The sequence below is a fragment of the Taudactylus pleione genome, unplaced genomic scaffold (genome assembly GCF_031769625.1).
Source record: "Taudactylus pleione unplaced genomic scaffold, aTauple2 ptg000391l, whole genome shotgun sequence".
NCBI classification, from domain to species: Eukaryota; Metazoa; Chordata; class Amphibia; order Anura; family Myobatrachidae; genus Taudactylus; species Taudactylus pleione.
The window spans coordinates 804816-823847 of record NW_028284792.1 but is presented as its reverse complement, the minus strand read 5'-3'; the positions used below and the strand labels follow the sequence as shown (position 1 = coordinate 823847).

At 42.4% G+C, this 19032-nt stretch overlaps 1 protein-coding gene across 4 annotated transcripts in view; it reads right to left on the bottom strand.

The window, feature by feature from the left end:
• Window positions 1–19032, bottom strand: part of GTF2IRD1 (GTF2I repeat domain containing 1) — a 128211-nt gene that overhangs the window by 44988 nt on the left and 64191 nt on the right. For all 4 annotated transcript variants that reach the window (XM_088445896.1, XM_088445898.1, XM_088445899.1 and 1 more), the window contains exon 4: window positions 16059–16205. In XM_088445896.1, coding sequence (XP_088302022.1) covers window positions 16059–16205 — 147 coding nt within the window. The remainder of the gene's footprint in view (window positions 1–16058; window positions 16206–19032) is intronic.

Sequence of the window (19032 nt, the reverse complement as noted above, 5' to 3'; positions counted from 1 at the left end):
TTTTCATGTTTCTCCCCGGTAAAGAGCACAGGTGCAGATACAGATATTCAGTGGTCTCATTATAATACGTATACAGGGCTTTTGCGCTATGCTGTGGGAAGGGGAAATAAAATAAATTGCCTCTAGCACCCCATTAACTAATCTTATTCTATGTACTGTAAATTAATGTCCTCACTTCTTAACGTCAGACCATTTTTAAAAGGTTGTTTATTCAGCACAAATGGTGTCAATAGTTAATTTGGTTTGAATCCCAGCTCTAGAGAAGTTGGGCAAAGAAGGGCATCCAGAAACCTTCCAGATGGGCTCAGTATTATAGGTACATTTTACTTGGTCCAGAGCACATACAGTATTGTATGCATTCTTAATACACAGGAACACACTAGGGACACAGGCAAGTGTGTGATATTGTGGGTGGGGTCAGAACAAACTGTAGCCAAGCAGAGCATTAGAATTGTAACAGTGGCATCTCCTGTGAAGTAGTAAAGGGTAGGCAGATCTTGATCTACATTTTGTACTCCCCAAGGCCACTCTCTCTTGCATTTCGTTGGGTGTGGTATATGTTGTAATGTTGACATGCAGCATATCGACGTTGATTATGTCGACACTGTATAAATGTCAACATGATTACAATGTCAACAAAAAATCCCTAGTTGTCTAGTGGTGACTTGCTGGTACGGCGGGTCCTGCTGCTCCAGTGGTGTTATCTAGGTCCGGTAGTCAGGTGATGACTACCAGGTGGATCCAGCAGTGCTTCCAGCGGACAGTATATCTCTTACCCTCCCCTAGTGCCTAAGCTGGGTACAACCCTAAAAAGATATCTGCAGATGATGGTTGTTCATACACATTGAACAACCATCATCTGTTATCTGGCCGCGGGTCCCACTGGCCAGGGGTCACGCCGCAACCCCGCTGCACGTGTACGGGTGGTCGGCTGATCGCCCGTACACACAGCACGATGGACAGATCTATCTGCCATCGACTGTGCAGCACAGCCGCGCGATATGTCTGTGGAAAACATCGTTCACAGACATATCGCTGGCACACAATGGCCGACGCGCACACAAAATATTGGCTGGTGAATTGATCGGCCAATATATCTGCCAGTGTGTACCGATCTTAACCCTTACCTACCTTCCTGTAGCCTAACCCGAACTCTCCCCCTAGTGCCCAACCCTAACCCTCCCCCTAGTGGCTAACCAGAACTCTCAGCTTCAGGTCCTTGCAGAACGTTGACATATCACATTGGCATTCTGCAGATGCCATCATGGTCAATGTTGCCATTTTAAAATGTCGACATCATAACTGTAGAATTTGTGGTATTGACATTGTAGATATCAACATTATGAATACATCCCCATTCCACCTACTATCGCAGTTCAAAACCTTATTGAATCTGAATAAGGTAAATATAAGAAAAGGATTCAACCATAACATGAGCAAGCAATCAAGAACAGGGACTCCATCCCCCCTCACCGCTCTGACACCTGCAGATACTGCTCTGATTTCTAAAGGTAATGCTCTAACTGATTTTTACTAAACACTACACCTGCTCATTGTGAGGAACTGCTACTTTGTTAATATATCCTCCAGGCAGACTATGGTGTGGAGTCATCTATTATATTCAAATATTGCACACTGCATATATTTCCCACATACACATTCACTGCCTATAGGCACATGGCAGGGGGCAGGGTATTACGCAGTTGTTGTTTTTTTGTTTTGTTTTTTTTTTAAATCTTTTCATTTTCTTACTATACTTTTTGCTTTATGTGCCCACTCATTAGCTGGGATATAGGCAAATAATAAAGCTAAAAGCAGTAGCCATACTTCCTTTACTCATTAGGAGTTAATGTAAGTTCACTCATTTATTTATTATTATTTTTTAACAGTTTCTTGTATACCGCAGCAAATTCCGTTGTGCTTTACAATTTGAATCAACATTAATATTTTACTGGGTTGTAAAAGACATACATACATAAAAGACATACGTAAAAGACATACTGTACATAAAGGAAAGAGGGCCCTGCTTGGAAGCTTACAATCTCATCAAACTGTCCAATGCTCACAGTATACGGTTGAAAGTACAACCTTCACATTCACTGACATGAGTCTCTTTGTAACTTGTCTATACCTATTATATACATCTATGCACAGTGGTTTATTTACCTTGTCTACATTTAAAACATTGAGGATACTGTTTATGGATATAAACATCTGATTTCATTGGTGTCTGCAGTAAGATATCGAGTAACTATTTCAGTTATTACTCTACAATAAACACTGTTATATTCGCCTCATACTTATTTGAAAATGTACTATTGTTTGAATTCTAGCCTGCCTCTGCAACACTATATTAATTTAGATCGGTGCTCGCTTTATTTATAAGGGAAATGTGAATGAACAAAGGTGCTGCAAATCCCAATGTTAGACTACCCAAGGTCTAACTATATCAATTGTAACTGGGAATGACCCATGTGTGAACTCACACATGTATCAAAAAGTGGGACTGCGCTCCGGAAATGGTGTACAAATGATACCATATATAAATGACAGAGGGGCCTATTCATCAACATTGAAATAACGCTTTTAAGGACATTTTCCTTAAATAACGTTATTTTGGTATTCATGTAGCCACAGCACAGGAGATATCACAGATATCTCCTTGCTAAGTTCCCCTGCGTTAATTTCCACACTCCCCATACATTAGTATGGGGATGTGGAAATTGTGGTATTGATCAAATTCCGAAAATTATAAATTTTCGGAATTTGATGCAGTTACTATTCGCCACTGTGAGATGGCGAATAGCAGGTGAAACTTACCTGTATCCGCGTGTGCAGGTCCCCCGACGAGTCCCTCCGGCGCTCTGCTCCGTCCTCAGGCTCCGGAGGCTGGTCGGACATGTGTGCTCCCCAGCAGAGAACAAGAAAGTTTAGACAAAAAAAAAAAAAAAGTTTTTTTTTCTTTTCTAATCTGTCATGTGGTCTGCTAGGAAACCACATGACAGACCAGCAGGACGGAGCCGGAGGCTGCTGCGCGGACAGGTAAGTCGGGGGGGGAGGTGAGCGGAGGGGGGAGGGGTACACAAACTTAACGCATCTGTAGGCAGTGCTGCGCATGCGCTGGTTTTACAGATGTAACAGCGCATGCGCAGCACTGTTTCCAGATGCGATAAGGTAGTGTAGGCAGGGAAAAGTATCTATTTCCCGAAAAGCTGTCATCGCAAAAATGACAGCTTTTCGGAATAGATACTTATGGAGAGGTGGAATGATGAATTCCACCTATAATTAGGTAGAACTCCATGCGAGTTCTAAAGCTAATTATTTCCAGAGAATTTTTAGGTTTAATAACACTCTAGTGGTCCTAACATATATTACATTTATTAATTATTCTGTAAGTGCTCTGGATCACAAATTGTGATAACTGTGAATAACCAAGCACAATATGTAGGGAGGGGGGATGATGTATTGGATTAAATATGGGTGAAAAGGAAACCAATACTAATGAGGGGTCAGTAGTGAAAAAGCGTTCAGTAACTGGCAAATGCAGGGTACAGAGGGAGGGTGTCCCACACCCCATTGTACCTAAAAAACCAAAGTCAAAGTCTGTAAAAAAGTCAAATTCAGAATGGTAAATACAAGCAGACCAAAATAATGGTCCGTGGATAGTCTATTAATAGTTAGAGTCCTGGTGAGGCCTCACCTTCTAATGAACACGGAGTGGTTCCTGGTCCGGTTCCGTTCTGCCCTGTGGGTCCCGGCTTCCTCTCTGTTTCCGCCGATGGTAGGGCCGTATTCCAGCAACTGCCGCTAAAACAGTTGCAGGCTTGGTCCCCACAGAGTCCGTATGCCGAATCCCATGCAGCGCCGCGATCTCGCGAGAGGTCGCGGGCCGTAAGGGAAACAAACGGCTCCGGACTGCTGTGCGCTCAACTCGCCAAGAATGAGGAGACTCTGGCGGGCAGAGGGGGGGCGCGGGTCACGGTGGTGGCAGAAATGTGCAGTGGTTCTTGGGTGCTCCTATGCGTGTCGGCTAACAACACATCTATTCAGGACTACACATTATTTATTGTCATGCTGAAAAATTATATATCAGATATGTTATTTGAAATCACACATTGGACAGTGTGTTAACATCTATTGTGATTTTATACTTCCACTAATTATTTTGTTGTATTATACTGGTACCTTTATTATGAGAAGCTAACCCACCACATTCCCAACAATTATGTAACCAGAGATATTGGACCTGACTCAGAGGTGGACGCTAGTAAAACATCAAGCTTTTATTTTGTGCATTCGTCCGGTAAGCATCGCACATGGTTCCTGATGGTTACCGCCGGGGAACGCATACTGAAATTGCATGGAATTCCTGAGGGGTGGGGCTAATGACAGCCGGCATGTCAGAATCAGGAACCGCGTCTAAAGACGCAGTTCCACTGACACCGGTGGCCATAGACCCACTGAGATTCTCAGGTGCGATGTCCAATGGCATGACGGGTGTATTCACCAATAGTGCATATTTTTACCCACATCGGGTGGGCATCTCAATAGGATACCCATCGGCCGTGGAATTACAGTACAGGTACATGCCACCTCTGAATCAGGCCATTGTGGGGATAGTTATGGGATATATATCTGCCTCCATATTATTGACTATTCAAACATCATCGATATACGGTACAGTGTACACTTCTTCATTGGCGAATTTATGTGGAGTGATATACAGTAATTCTCTATTCATACTGATTATATGCGGGTACCTGGGATTTTGTATATTTATTTGTGTGTTTCGTTTAGGTTATTATCTTATATTTTGCATTAAAAGTTTTAACATAATAGTGTCCCCACAACGGAGTTTCTTTGCCACTCCTTTTTGTGCTACATATTTGAACTAAAATTGTGCCTAGATCTTTATCATATGTAAAAAAATGAGTCATACAGAATGAAAAAATAATGGTATACAAAATGGCTAAAGTGCTGCACTGGTCTTTGGCTACAAAAGCCTCACACACCTGAACTTGAAGGTATGTGAACATGTACTGTAGCTAAGCTAGCGTGTTGTTGAAAGTGATATGAGGCTGCTGTCAAACTGGTAAGGAAGGAATGTGGTGTCATATTAAGTTATTTATGAAATGTCGAAGCCGGATAATTGGCTAAGATAGAATCTGTTAGAATCGGGATCTGCACGATGCCATCTTGCAAATGGCAAACAAGATGTCATTTTACAACTGATCGCAAAATGCCATTTTAGCTACAATTAAAAGTCCTTACATTAAATATTCAGTGATGACAAGACAGGTTTTGTTGATTTGTCTGTGACGAATAATTAGAAAATACACAAAGATATGGTGAGCGTTTGCTCTGCATACAGACCAGTATGCCTATGAAAATTGAAGTATAATACAGACACTAATATACTCAGAGTGAATTTGGAAACAATTGTTAGGCATTTAAGCTATCGTTAGCCATTGTAGGCCTGGTATCTGATATGGTTAAGCTAAATAAACCATTGTATTTAAGTCTGAGGCTTAAACAAATTAGCCTTGCCTTTGTGATCTCATCAGGCATCTTTTGATCACCTGTGTAAACCCCCATTGCCTGTCATTTTTGTAGTCCAGACAAATAATATCAAAACCAAGTAAAGCATAGAGAAATATATATATATATATATTAATTCATGATAAATGCATGCATGCACATAGACAATCGCATGTGTATTTACAATGCGTGCAAATATACACACAATTACATTAAAAGATTCCGCAGTATTTTAGGTTAATATTCAGGGTTTTATTTATATCAGCAATGTTGTGAAATGTATGTATTTGATATTAATGGTATAGAACATCGTAGACATTTCATGTTTGGTACTGGACTGATACCCCGTCTATTTCCAGATACCCGGTTATATCGGCAAGGGAATCGGATCTTGCTTTCAGGAGTTATGGACCATAGTGATTTATTGGACAAAAATATAAAACTTTGTATGCTGAGCCTGTGGTTAATTTAAATCAATTAAAGAAAGACAATAATATCTGAAGAAGTGGGACATACCCCTAGTGAACTGCCCTATGAACTAGTTTACTACAAAGACCAAGAGCAAGAACCAATGGAATTATGTTTGTCTGTCTACATTGCTGTTATCAAGATCAGTTCGGGTATATAGCCTGTGTACTGGTCCCAGTTAGGAGCCATTCTTCTTCTTGGATGACCGCAGGCTTCTGGATTGATGACTGTAACTGGGACCGGTGCGCTGGCGTAAGTACATTGACTGTACCTATATTGAATGTAACCTTTGCACGTATTGTCTAGATCATGTGCGTTTAAGTACCTTTTTTTATGCTGAATAATAACTTTTTGTGCTTCGGAACCACAACCAAAGTCTGAAAGTGTTTATTGCTGTGTGCGACTATTCATAACGCTAATTAGTATCATATAAGGTGTAGAGGTTATAGGCAGGATTCCATAGAGGTTATAGGCAGGATTGCATAGAGGTTTAAATAGGATTCCATAGAAACATCAAACATTTTTTTTTTTTTTTTAGAGAATGTTCATCTGTTTTTATAGAAAACATCTAAATAGTGCAAAGTACAATAAAAGGAGACTATGAGAAAAAATATATTAGTAAAAACATAAAAAAAGTGAAATAGATGTGATTTGACAATGGAAAGGTCTGATCAATTAGTTATAATCTGTCTAGCATTTGCATTCTACATGCCAGATCAAGGGTAGCAAATTAAAGCTAAGAAAAATATGTTTTTTTGGATGCAAAACAATCATTTAAAAAAGGAGTCTACTCCAGTGCATTAAAAAATTAAACAGAAGTGAAACTCCAGTGCATATAACACCAGGACAAGTGTTATGGTAGTGCGTAGTTACCAACAACACCTACAGTCTCCTTGTCATGCCACTCGCACCACCATGCACTGTGTGCAACTTGCCCCTTTTTTGCTATGTACTGCCTGCATTCTCAAATACTCCTTCCCCAAAAAATCTTTTACCAGTTGACTTAAAAATTGAGTTCCATACTGTAGAACTTAGCAATGTTAGGGTGTACAAATGCTCAAAGTCCTTCCTAAGCCTAGCTTTGTGAACATGGAGCAACAAAACAGGATTTTTGTGAGCAGAGATGCTAAAGCCGGATTGTCTGCCTCCTTTATTCTTCTCCGGGAACCCAAGTGTATGTCAATGGTTATATTACTGCCCCTTTTAAAGTAGAATGTGGTACTCACCAGGGCTGTTGACTTTAGCTATTGATGTCTCTTTCGCACAGACCATGGTTTTCAGGGCCAACGAGCTGGCTGTGTTGTTGACACTATAGCTCTCTATACGGTTGATATGCTGTTTTTCCTGCCTGATGCTTGCAAATCCCTGGAATATCTGATGCAGGTCATTGAGGATTTTGGTCTTTTCTCAGGAGTATTGATTAATTGGTCCAAATCTAATATTATCTTCTTAGTGGTTCTTTGCCTCCCTCTGCTACATTTCCATGAGCTTTATAATGCACTCTCTCCTTTCGGTATCTGGGTGTCTCCATTTTCGCCCAATCCTGCTGACTTTGTGGTTCATAATGTTATGTCCATTACAGCTCATTTTAAAAAGATTTGTGTATGGAAAAAACTTCCACTCACAGTCATGGGTCACATAAATCTATTTTATGGATATTCACCCTAAATGAGTTTCACAAACCTGATCCTCAAGGCTCCCCAACAGTTCAGGTTTTAGGGTTCTCCACTGCCAAACACAGGTGGTTAAAGCAAATTGGCTGAGGCACTAATTAAGTCACCTGTGTCCAACCATGGATATCTCTAAAACCTGAACTGTTGTGGAGCCTTGAGGACCGCATTTGGAAACCTCTGATCTAAATGCACCTCTTTTTATCCCTAGGAAAACTTTCTCCCTTATTGATTCTACCCTTTCTTCTTTTATGTCGGGGGGGACGGGGGACAGAAGGCGTCGGATGGCGCTTCATAATCTCTGTAGGTCCAAATCTTCAGGTAGCCTTGATCTTCTCAATTTACTATTCTCTCTCTCAATTAGCGCACCTGGTCTCCTGGCTGAGTGTTGGTTCTGATACTACACTGACGGGGTTTCTCGGTAATTGGACAGGTTCTCCGTCTTCTTTACAGATTCTACTTTTTTCAAATTTACCGGGGGGCATCAACCTACTTTATTGTGTTAGACCTTGCTAGTTTTGCAAACAATTTTGTTTGTGTGGAGGGTATTAGCTTTCTTATGGTGTCCGTACAATTGATCACCTGTTTCATAATGGTGTTTTGTATTCTTTGAACACCTACTACTGGAGTATGGCCTTTTTCATATGGCCTTATATAGATACCTCCAACTCAGTTTCTAAGGGACCCTATTTTTTTGTATTCCCTTCCCTTCTTAAGTCATACTTCTTCAATTACCAGTTAGGAAAACTATTTCCTATCTCTATAGTGACCTTAGCCCATATTAATGTGACTACTTTCACTAATTGTCCTAAATGTTGTGCCATTAAATGTGATCTTTGGCATTTGTTGTGGGATTGTCCTATGGTTCACAATTTTTTTCTGCTTGTTTGGTTATATATACACAATCTGCTTTCCGAGCACTGCCACCTGCAGAGGTAAAACTGTGTTTATTCGACCTGGATATTGAGTAATTGTTTAATGCTATTATTTACCGCTATGTTCTGAGACTGTCTACGCTAGCAAAAGTTATCACTACTTGCTCATGATGTGCTCCTGATCCACCGGATATTCATAAGTGGCCCATCCTAAATTTCATAAACTGTGGGATAGATGGTCTCAGTTTCCCCTTAGTCTCCAAACATCTATCCGGGAGTCCTCCCTATATTTATCTTCCCATTTCCCCCTCTTCTTATTTATGTCTATATTCCTGCCTCCACGCATTGTGATTTATTTTATTTTACAGTCTTATAAATTGGTTGGGCACATTTACTGTTAATCCTCTTACTATTCCTCTCTAACATTACTCTTGTTTGTACTATGGAGCTCACTCAGAGCCACTCGCAAGCGGCCGCTCGCTCGTTCGCGGCCATGGCAAGCGACCGAGCATGCGTATGCTTCGTACTGCACGTGCGCAAACTACTCTGAGCGATCGGAATCCGCTCGCCCGCCCCAGTGTAATGAGTGACAGGAGAGGCCGTTTGTGGGTGGTAACAGGAGCAGGACTCTATTAACGGGGGAGTGGAGGTGCGAACGCAGGCATGCCTGAGTGTTTCAACGCCGTTTCAGAGGCGTCCATAATTAACAGCCAGTGTCATAGTACACGTCACATGCCTGTTTTTTACAATGAAGTCCTCGCAGTGCTTGTGGTAAGGTAAGGCAACCACAAGCACTGCAATCGCTTCCAATTGTCCTCGATGTACCAATGTATTAATACACTTCCAGGAGATGACGTGTGCTAGTGGGCGTCTCCTCATAAGCTAAAGGGCGTCTATAGAGACAAAGTGATCGCTCACCAAAACAAAGTGGGCGTGCTAATGCCTTTCCGAGCGAGCGTCTGCCATGCCGTCACTTAGCCGAATTTGCATACGCTGGGTGCAAGTGATCGCATCTAGCGAGCGGGTCTGAATCAGGTCCAATGTCAGCAACAATACCTTGGTAATGTTTTATGCGTTTTGTTTTCTCTTGTGTGCTTGATTTAAAAAAGATATAAAAAGTTAAAAACCCAGTTTGTTAAATTGGCAGAAATATGTAAAAAGAAAGAAAGAAAACCCTGCGTTCTCACAAAATTTCAATCGATTGAAAAAATTTAAATAAGATTGAGCTAAATTCAAGAAAATCTAGCAGCTTGTTCAAGATGGTTTGTATGCTTTGATATGTAGTTTGAATTAAAAAAAAATGTTAAAACATTTACCTATTATTTAAAGACACTATTATATTTATAAATATTTTAAAATAAATATTTACTAATTTAAAAACTAAAACTGTAAAATTCAAACCACCAATTTAAAACAGGCTCAATTGAAGATTATACTGTAATCAGATTAATGGCCATTGAACCTGTCAAATTCAATTGAAACTATACTCTGTCTACAGAAAGTACTAGACAAATTGCTATCCAGCTTGAACTGGTTAGCGCTCTGCTAAGATTTATAAAGTAGTGTCAACAGTCCTTTCATACTGTATATAATTTTTAAATGCACTTTATTTTTAATAACTAGATAAAGACGAACATGCACATTGATAGAGAATGATATGAGTGCAAATAGAAAATATGAATAAAACGCTTCTAAAGTATAGTAATTATTCTGAACTGTACAGTAAATATCGTGCTTCATCATGCAGCTTAGAATAATGTTACACAGAATTCTATAGAAATTGAGAGCAACTCCCTAAACAATATCTGAAATTAAATCAAATAGTATAGCTACACTTGTGGCTGTAGTACATAACATATTATATGTTCACAAGTAGCAATTTATGCACACCATTTTTTATGGTCATCCATCAGCTGAGATAAAAGGGATTTACAGCTTAATTTAATTCAGGAAGGGGGTTTCCTCTGCAAAATCTAGGATTTCTACAGGTCTATTTGACAATAATCGCGACATTGGCTCCAATATTTGCAGCCAATTTAACAATATCATCGCAATTATTACCAATTTATTTCTTACTTTTCCCAGGTTGAGTTTCCAGAGGGGAGCGTGTGGGGGAGAGAGCAGTATGAATTAGCAGAAAACATTAGGTGCTGTAGAGAGCAATGACTTGTTCTCTACAATGTGATGTAGTAGGAGTCGGACATTAATGGAGAAGATAATTGCATTATCTTCTCCGTTAACCCTTTCCTACATAACTGTGATATATAAATAATGCAGAAACTGTCACAAGCCGCTGCACTTCTAATACCATGCGAGGCGAACGCTGGACAAGTGTTCGCTGAAGTCTCCTCCTTCCTCCTGTTTGGATCTGTGGTTAGCAGTTCCAGTTGCTGCTGAGCCTCTGCAGTAATTACTGCCTGTCTGTGTGCACTAACAGGTGCACACTGATTGATTCTCCTGTCTCTGCAAAGCCCAGGTGCTCACTGGTCTGTCATTAGGGAGACTTGCTCTGGTTGGGCCCTGTTTCTGTTAAATTCCAGCCAGCCCTTCACTTCATGCTGGTGATAGAGTTTCGTGTTCCGGTTTGTGACTGTGTCTCCTGTATGCAAGTAGAGTTCCAGTGTTCCAGGCTCTCCATTGTTCCAGTCGTGATAAATTACCTCGGCCACTGTGTTCCATCCAGGCAGCATGGTTTGCATTCCATCTGCTGTGTGCTGCTCGAATCCAGGCAGCACAGCATGCATCTCTGCGCTCAGCCGCGTGTGCCATCCTAGTGGTACAGAGTGCACCCCCAGGCGCATGTTAGCATCCGGCGGCTTGTGTCAACCTGGCAACATTAGCTGCACTTTAGCGTCCTCAGAGCGCTATTCCACACATCCTTGCCAGTGTCAACCCGGGTACATTGGCTGCACTCCAGCATCCTCAGAACATTATTCAGTATACCAACGCCAGTGTCAACGTGGCGACATTGGCTGCACTTTAGGGTCCCAAGGGCGCAATCCAGTATTGTTACACCAGTGTCAACCTGGCGACATTGGCAGCACTCCAGTGTCCTTGTTGCGCAATTCAGCATGCCTGCACCAATGTCAACCCGGTGACACGTCACCCCTTTGTATTCATCCCATCAGAGACTTACCAGCCCAAAGGCTGCATCTCATCTCCGGCCCTCAGGCCGCAACTAGCCAAGGCCGACCAGCCCTCAAGGCTGCTTCCACAGCCCAAAGGCTGCATCTCACCTCCGACCCTCAGGCCGCAACTAGCCAAGGCCGACCAGCCCTCAAGGCTGCTTCCACAGCCCAAAGGCTGCATCTCACCTCTGGCCCCCAGGCCGCAACTAGCCAAGGCCGACCAGCCCTCAAGGCTGCTTCCAGAGCCACAAGGCTGCATCTCACCTTCGGCCCACAGGCCGCAACTAGCCAAGGCCGACCAGCCCTCAAGGCTGCTGCACGGGCCAAAGGCCGCCTCATCTTAACAGCCTTTAGGCCCATCCTGCCAAGACATCATCCAGCTCTCAAAGCTGAAGAACGGCCGCATCCTGCCAAGATTTACCCGCCCTCAAGGCGATAATCAGTTTACACCCTCAGAGTCACTCCCGTGGCATAACAGAAACTTTCGTTTCTGCATGATTTAAGTGACTTTTTGCTTGCTACATAGACCCCCTATTGCAGTCTTCACTCTTTCCTCTAATTTAGCTTCGGTAAGTGACGGTCTGTCAATTCATAAAACTGAGGAATGCTCCGCTTTCCGTATTACTAGATCAAAAGATTGCTCCATATCAAGATGTTGTTATGACATAGGAATTGACTCGTGAAGGGTAAAAGCAGAAAGCTAAGTCTAGTCTTGCCCCAAAGAGCGATTCCCATCCTACACTTAATGAGAAAACCACCCATTGCACAGGGCAAGAGAGGGTCTGGAGCCCCTTTAGTCAGTGTAGTCACAGTCCTGGGGGGGTAATAAGATGTTCTGCCATCCAGCAGCAGAGAGACCTGCTTGTCATATAACTAAGCAAATGAAGGGGCATGTTTTGGGAGGAACAAGGACTCCCAGGCCCCACCATCAATACCCCAGCAGCATATGAAAAGCCCCGAAGACAGCGGCTCCCCTTCCTAACCTGGCTACAGGCAGCTGTCAGCAGACTCAGGTGCAAGATGATGCTGCATGTCTGTGACACACACCCAGAGTGCTGTTTTGCTCCAGCAGTGCTTGCTAACTTGTGTACTGCAGCAAATTGGAAACGGACCAGGGGAAGCTGAGGCTGCATAGTTGTTCTCCTTAGAGAAGCAGAGTAGACAGGGTCCTGAAGTAACTAGAAGGGATGCAATGCATGCCTATTCCATTTGAGCACATGCACAATTTACTCAATCTTATTAGTTTAACTTCGCTGATATGTCAGCTCTTCATGGGGATCCATTTTTTGGTTTCGTTTCACAGAAGATGTGGGTGTACATGAATTAATCACTATAAACTGTTATAGGAATAACCAGAATTTCCTCATAATGTCCTTCCAAGCACATTGTTGGTTTTCATAGTTGATATGAACATGAGGTGCCTGGTTATTATTTTTAATAAACCTGTCGTGGCTGGGCATTTTCAGAAGTACAGAAAAGCAAAATGAGACAAGATAATGTATAACTAAACATCTATAGTACCTAGTACACAAGATTTATTGTGACAAAAGCAAAACACTTACAAAATGTTCCCTTAAGATTTGGGTTCATACAGAACACAGTAAAATTACTTCCAGGAAATGTACAGAAAATATAAAACACGCACTTACTTAAAATTGATGACCAAAGATCAAATTCAAAATCTTTTGTAAAACTAAATAAAAAACATTCTAAAGGATTAAGCACATGCTTAACTAGTGCACATTACCATGGTTGGGCTCATTCATAGATGGATTCATTTGCGCTTTTAATGTACATAGGAAAAGATGCATATACAGTCAGGTCCATAAATATTGGGACATTGACAGAATTTTCATATTTTGGCCTCTATTCTTCACCACAATGATTTTGAAATGAAACAAACAAGATGTGCTTTAACTGCATACTTTCAGATTTAATTTGAGGGTAATTACATCCAAATCGGGTGAACGGTGTAGGAATTACAATGGTTTCAATATGTGCCTCCCACTTGTTAAGGGGCCAAAAGTAATGGGACTATCAACTCAAAAGCTATTTCATGGACAGGTGTGGGCTATTCCCTCGTTATTTCATTATCAATTAAGCAGGTAAAAGGTCTGGAGTTGATTCTAGGTGTGACATTTGCATTTGGAATCAGTTGCTGTCGACTCTCAATATGAGATCCAAAGAGCTGTCACTATCAGTGAAGCAAGCCATCATTAGGCTGAAAAATCAAAAACAAACCCATCAGAGAGATAGCAAAAACATTAGGTGTGGCCAAATCAACTGTTTGGAACATTCTTAAAAAGAAAGAACGCACCGGAGAGATCAGCAACCCGGAAGACCAAGGAAAACAACTGTGGTGGATGACAGAAGAATTATTTCCCTGGTGAAGAAAAACCCCTTCACAACAGTTGGCCAAATCAAGAACACTCTCCAGGAGGTAGGTGTATATGTGTCAAAGTCAACAATCATGAGAAGACTTCACAAGAGTTAATATAGAGGGTTCACCACAAGATGCAAACCATTGGTGAGCCACAAAAACAGGAAGACCAGATTAGAGTTTGCCAAACAACATCTAAAAAAGCCATTACAGTTCTGGAACAACATCCTATGGACAGAAGAGACAAAGATCAACTTGTACCAGAGTGATGGGAAGAGAAGAGTATAGAGAAGGAAAGGAACTGCTCATGATCCAAAACATACCACCTCATCAGTGAAGCATGGTGGTGGTAGTGTCATGGCGTGGGCATGTATGGCTGACAATGGAACTGGTTCCCTTGTATTTATTGATGATGTGACTGCTGACAAAAGCAGCAGAATGAATTCTGAAGTGTTTCGGGCAATATTATATGCTCATATTCAGTCAAATGCTTCAGAACTCATTGGACGGCGGTTCACAGTGCAGATGGACAATGACCCGAAGCATACTGCAAAAGCAACCAAAGAGTTTTTTAAGGCTAAAAAGTGGAATGTTATGCAATGGCCAAGTCAATCCCCTGACCTGAATCCGATTGAGCATGCATTTCACTTGATGAAGACAAAACTGAAGGGAAAATGCCCCAAGAACAAGCAGGAACTGAAGACATTTGCAGTAGAGGCCTGGCAGAGCATCACCTGGGATGACCACCCAGCGCCTGGTGATGTCTATGCGTTCCAGACTTCAGGCTGTAATTGCCTGCAAAGGATTTGCAAAAAAGTATTAAAAAGTGAAAGTTAGATTTAGGATTGTTTAGTTTGTCCCATTACTTTTGGCCCCTTAAAAAGTGGGAGGTACATATAGAAACCGTTGTAATTCCTACACCGTTCACCCGATTTGGATGTAATTACCCTCAAATTAAATCTGAAAGTCTGCAGTTAAAGCACATCTTGTTTGTTTCATTTCAAAGCCATTGTGGTGGTGAATAGAGGCCAAAATATGAAAATTCTGTCAATGTCCCAATAGTTATGGACCTGACTGTATGTCAATCTTTATCTTGTGATACACCAGGGTAAGCGAGTGTGTTTACTTCTGCACTATAATAGTTTTAGGGATAGCACAGAGATGTGGTTTCAAAGTGTTAGTGGTAAATGCTAAAGTCGCATTACCCTAAGAAGTGTCTTGACAGTTGATATAAGTTATAATAAAATACATACACACATACAAATGAAACAATATAGATGTTTTTTTTCTTTAAAAATCCAATGGCAATCATTTAATCTGCAGTAGCCCAAATAGAAATGTAAATTAAGTAATGAGAATAGACACCCAAGCGTCATATAATATAGTTTAAGATTAAGCTGGATAATTTATGTCGCCACACCCTTACTGTACTCAGCCTATGCCGACCTTCCCTTCTCTCTCCCATACCCAGGGGTATATTAAAATCTGAGGTTCTCCATGTGCAGCGGCCCCCTCCTCTGAGCAGCTGTGCCCCCTCCCCTGCATCTTACCTTGTGCCAGCAAACGAGTTCCTACTCCTCTGCGGCACCATCTTTGTAGTGATATTCAGGAAGATGGTAAGAGAGCATAGACTCTGGCACAGTGTCAGAGTCTTTGCTCTCACTGCGCGGTGCCATCTTCCCGAAGATGTCAATGGGAAGATGGTGCTACAGAGGAGGAGGGGCCCGCTTACCGGCACAAGGTAAATATACTCTGGGTAAAGGGTTTGTGGAGTGGGGCATCCCTGAAGGCAAGGGCCTGTGTGCACCGCACACCCTGCACCCATTATAAATACATCTACTTCCATAAACCTCTCCAGTCGTAAGGGGACATAAGTAAAAAATATAGAAAAAACTATATATGGACGTACGCATACAAATTGTGATGCACATATGCAGTATGAAAATGTACCCTGTTATTTATTTTTTCTTATTGTTTGTTAAAATCATTTATTTCTTACTATAAAGTACATCAAAGATCTCCTCCACCATCTTCCGGAGAAGGTAAATATCAGAACTCGGGTTTGGCGACACTCGCTGGACATTCCGGATGCAATCCCTGCTTCTCCTTTGGTCATCAGTTTCCTGCTCCTCTCTATGGGCACCCACTGCAAACGTTTAAAAAAAAAAAAAACAAGAAACAAAACAAGATCAGAAACTACAGGTGATGGATTAATATAAACACTGGTTTTCTAGTGATAAATTACATTTATCTGAATATGCCCTTAACATAAGCAAAGTTGCTGCAACATTTCACATGAATAGATTTTGCAGAGGAATAAGACGTTCCATAAAATTTCATCAATAAAATATTTTAGTTTCAATATTCAGCAAAAATAAGAGTTATGGTAGACTTACCTTTGATAACTCTTTTTCTTCGAGGTCCACAGGAACTACCTTGGGGAATATGTGGTTTGGAGGAAACCCTGCAACAAACAGTCAACTCTTTCTGGTCCCAGTATGCACTGGGTCCCCTATATATACCCCACCTCCGGCCACAGGTTTGTAAACAAGCCCATTGGCAGGATAATGAAAGTGGAGAAGGAAGTACACATTACAATAGAAAGACACATACAATAAAGAGGGAATCAGTGACAAGAAGGAGCAGATCCCACTGAAGCCAGGTGCCCTGTGGACCCTATGGACCTTGAAGAAAAAGAGTCTACCATAACTCTTATTTTCTTCTTCAGGGTCCATAGGGTCCGCAGGAACTACCTTGGGGATGTCCTAAAGCAGTTCCCTTAAGTGTGGAGATGCTCCTGAGCAGATAGTGGGATCCGCCGCCCAAAGGAAGCATCGTGGGAGGCAAAAGTATCAAATGCATAGAATTTGATAAAGGTATGGATGGAAGACCAAGTGGCTGCCTTGCACAGCTGTTCAGCCGAGGCACCATGCCTAAATGCCCACGAAGGTCCTACTGACCGAGTTGAATGTGCTGTCACCCTGCTAGGAACAGGGAGATAAGCCTGCGTATAAACTTGAGAATAAGTCATACGCAGCCAACGAGCCAGAGTCTGCTTGTTAGCTGGCCAACCACATTTGTGAAAGCCATACAAAACAAAAAGTGTAGCTGATTTCCTGATGGAGTTGGTACGATCCACGTAGATCCGAAGGTCTCAAACCACATCCAATGAAGCTTCACCAGCAGAAAAGCTTGAAGATCTGAAAGCCAGAACATAAATTTCTTCATTTATATGAAAACGGGATACCACCTTTGATAGATAGCCTGCCTGCATAGGAATGACAGCTCTATCCTTGTGGAAGATCAAATATGGAGGGGGGGCGACACTAAAATGTTGCCAAATCAGAGACTCTGCGAGCTGAGGTGATAGCGAGGAGAAAAAGTGTCTTCGCTGTCAACCACTTCAGGTCCACTGTATTCAAAGGCTCAAAGGGGGAGCACCCTGAGAGCCAACGATAAATCCCACGGTTTCACCGGAGGAACAAAAGGTGGTTGGAGATGGAGAACACCTTGCAAAAACGTTCTAACATCCGGCAAGGGAGCAATTCTACGCTGAAACCAAACTGACTGCGCAGAAACATGTACTCTCAATGTGGCCAGGCGGAAACCAAGGTCTAATCCAGCCTGTAGAAAAGCCAGAACTCGAGAGACCCTAAAAACCTTAGAATCAACTTTTTTATAACATCATAGAAAAAAGGAATGCCAAATTCAGTAATAGATGCGGGCAGAGGAAGGCTTCTTACCGCAAGCATTGTATGAATCAAAGAGTTGGTAAACCCTTTGGCTCTTAAGATGGAAGACTCAAGTCAAGCCGACAAAGACAGATGAGGTAGGTCCGGATGTAGGCAGGTACCCTGCACTAGCAGATCCATCCGTAGAGGAAGTGTGAGCAGAGTATCTATGGAGAGACACATCAAGTCGGTGAAACAATGGCGCCTGGGCCAAGCCGGAGCTATTAGAATCACCCTGTTGCCCTCTTGCATGAATTTTCTGAGAATTCTTGGTAGAAGAGATAATAGTGGAAACAGGTAAGCGAACCTGAAATCCCACCGCACTGCCAGCACATCCACACAGCTGAGGGGTCTCTTGTCCTGGACCCCTACCTGGGGACCTTGTAATTGTGCCGTCAGGCCATGAGATCCACATCTGGTAGTCCCCACTTGTCCACTAGGAGCTGGAAGACCTCTGGAGAGCCCATTCTCCGGCATGTATGTCCTGATAAGTCTGCTTCCCAGTTGTGGACTCCTGGGATGAATATTGACAAAACTGCTGGAAGATGACATTCTGCCCAAGTCAGAATATTTGCCACTTCCCGCATTGCTGCCTGTCTTCGCGTGCCTCCCTGATGGTTAAGGTAGGCTACCGTGGTTGCATTGTCGGACTGGATCTGGACAAGCCTGCCTTGAAGGAGGCCTTGTACTAGAACTAGTGCCCTCTATACTGCCTGGAGTTCCAAGAAGGAAGGTGACTTTCCTGAGACGTCACCTTCCCTGGAAAGTGTGATAACTTGTCACCGCACCCCATCCTCGAAGACTGGCGTCCATGGTGAGGAGTACCCACTTTGGGATCCACAGAGGGCTACCTTTGTTTAGATGAGCCACCAGGCCAGGGAGAGCTGAACCTCTACCCTGCCAACCCCCCCAGGTTCCATTGCCAGCACAATTGACAATAGGGTTTCCATACGGAATTTGGGTACATGAATACATTTGTTGAGTTGCTTAGATTCAGGATAGGGCGATGAGACCCATTCGGTTTCTGAATTAAGAACAGATTTGAATAATATCCGCTTCCCTGTTGAGCCAAGGGAACCGGAATGATAACCCCTGAATCCAGCAAAGTCTGAATGGCTTTGACAGAGCTTGATGGGGGATTTGTGCAAAAGAATTTCTGGGGAGGATGTCCCCGGAAGGTGATTGCATATCCCTGAGAGACCACTTCTCTGACCTAGGCATCTGTTGTTGTCTGATGCCAGG